The following is a 2,133-nucleotide window of genomic DNA, read 5'->3' as shown; positions in this document are numbered from 1 at the left end:
AGATAGATATAACCTGAGTAGATACAGTGGATAGACAGACAGATAGATACAGATAGATGAAGTAGATGATAGATAGATGATACATAGATAGATAGATAGATATAACCTGAGTAGATACAGTGGATAGACAGACAGATACAGACAGATGAAGTAGACGATAGATATATGATAGATAGATAGATAGATAGATAGATAGATAGATAGATAGATAGATAGATAGATAGATGGATAGAGTGTGTGGATGAATTAATAGATCGACTGGTAGATACATAGACATGATAGATTGAAGATAGATAGATAAATACATAGATATACATAAGTAGATAGATACTTGTTCAGTAGTAGACAAAAGGAAACCAGCCTTGAACTGAGTCTGACTGGTTCTTGCCAATCTTCAAAACCTGCCCCAGGTTCTGTTTTGTTCGTTTTGTTTTACTGCATCTACTGAGAGTAAATAAAGACATGCAGTCCAATAGCCAAGCAGCCTGGTCCCAAGTGTGTCTCATTTTAAATTAAAAAGTGCTACTGCTGCCAACTGGCTCTGGGATCCAGGAGGTCAGAGACTGACACCAGAGAAGAACGCATCATGGGTTTGCAGTACCATCTGTTCTCCCTACCCTACTGGAGCTGTGCCAGGCCTTAGCCCCTGGCTCCAGATTGTGTGGTTCTGTCTAATATATGTCTTTCCCTCTAGGACTCACCACTTGCCCTGAAAATCAACTTATCTGGATAAGGCATGAATATTTGGCCTAACTCTTGCCAGTCACATTCCTGGTGACTGGAATGTTTCTCCTGCATCTCTGTCCATGGGCTACGATCTTACATTATGTAGAAAGAACTCCCAAAAGAGGTCTTCACGCCTGGGCTTCTGAGTGGCTGCTAACTGAATTTACAACTGCTGGGATTTGTTCCCACAATATGGATATTTCTCTGATTAATACTTGACCCCGAGACAGTATCTAGTCTCTACAACATATACCACATTGCTGACTGCACAGGACAGCTTCTTTATCTCTTCAATTCCTTGCAGGTGTCCTAGAGAAGAGGCCTTTTTCTTGTCTCCTCAGCTTTCCTGTGGGGGTCACATAGGCTACACATGCCCTGCTAGAGTTCCTGCCCAGATAGAATAACCATTATTGAAGAACAGCTCAAGCAGTAGGGCAAGGTACTTGCTACCCAGGAAGTCCTCGGCCCCACCCTGACAACCCTGTCTGTGGGAACTGTCACAAAAATTGATAGTAAAGCACACAGGCTGCCTCAGTTCAGGAGACACACATCTTGGCCAGAGGATGGGGCTGTAGGCTTCCTAGCCCTGTAAGGAGCCATGTATTCATTCAAGCAAGAAAGGCTTAGTGAATCTGGAAAAAAATTCAGGTTCAGAAGCCTGGGCTACCTGGATCCATTACAAGCAACAAACCGTCCCCAGGAGAGAGCAGGTTTTACAATAAGGCTGGAAACTGAGAGGTAAAAGCAAAGTTGAGAAACCCAAGGAAGGATTGCGCTCAGAGGAGGACTTATAAGTGTGGAAATGGAGAAACGTGTTCATGGGGAAAAAAACAAAAATATACACAAAGAAAAAGACCTAGTCAGTCTTCGAGGGTTGAAGACTGTTTAAAAGGGATAACCAAGGCAACAACAGTAAGTATACTAGTTCAGAGAGAAGATAGCACTTTTCGGAGGAAAAGTGGAAATTTCTTGGGCCTTTGTAATCTGACAGCCTTGAAATTGAAATCAACACTCTGTCACCTAAAACTGTGGACAAGTCACCTAAAACCTTGGACAAGTAATTTGAGCTCTCTGGTCTTAAATCCCAAGGATAATAACACATATCTACATCCCAGTGGGCAGTAAAGTATTACTCCATGTAAACTAATTGGCACAGACTGACACCCAAGACACATCCCCTAAGTGTTTCGCCCTTGCCAAGCCCATGTCCACGGTACAGGCATGTCTAGAATCCCAGGAACGGCTGCTCCTGCCTAGAAACCCTGACTCCACCCAAATTGACAAAGACCCTTTTACCTCCACTTGGCTGTCCCAGTCTAGAGATTCATTCACAACAACACCAGGAAAATCGGGCCAGACCTATGGAGAGAAACACGCTAAGTAGCGATGCATGGACAGTTTCCCTTA

General features: G+C 43.3%; 1 protein-coding gene across 1 annotated transcript in view; it reads right to left on the bottom strand.

The window, feature by feature from the left end:
• LOC105533558 (maltase-glucoamylase, intestinal-like) overlaps positions 1-2,133 on the bottom strand; it is a 73,428-nt gene that overhangs the window by 22,294 nt on the left and 49,001 nt on the right. Inside the window, exon 29 of the mRNA XM_011972031.1 lies at positions 2,023-2,085. Within this exon, the coding sequence (XP_011827421.1) occupies positions 2,023-2,085 (63 nt within the window). The remainder of the gene's footprint in view (positions 1-2,022; positions 2,086-2,133) is intronic.

Source organism: Mandrillus leucophaeus, unplaced genomic scaffold, assembly GCF_000951045.1.
Source record: "Mandrillus leucophaeus isolate KB7577 unplaced genomic scaffold, Mleu.le_1.0 Scaffold1260, whole genome shotgun sequence".
Taxonomy (NCBI): Eukaryota; Metazoa; Chordata; class Mammalia; order Primates; family Cercopithecidae; genus Mandrillus; species Mandrillus leucophaeus.
The sequence above is the reverse complement of the archived record's forward strand: the minus strand, read 5'-3'. Positions and strand labels throughout refer to the sequence as shown.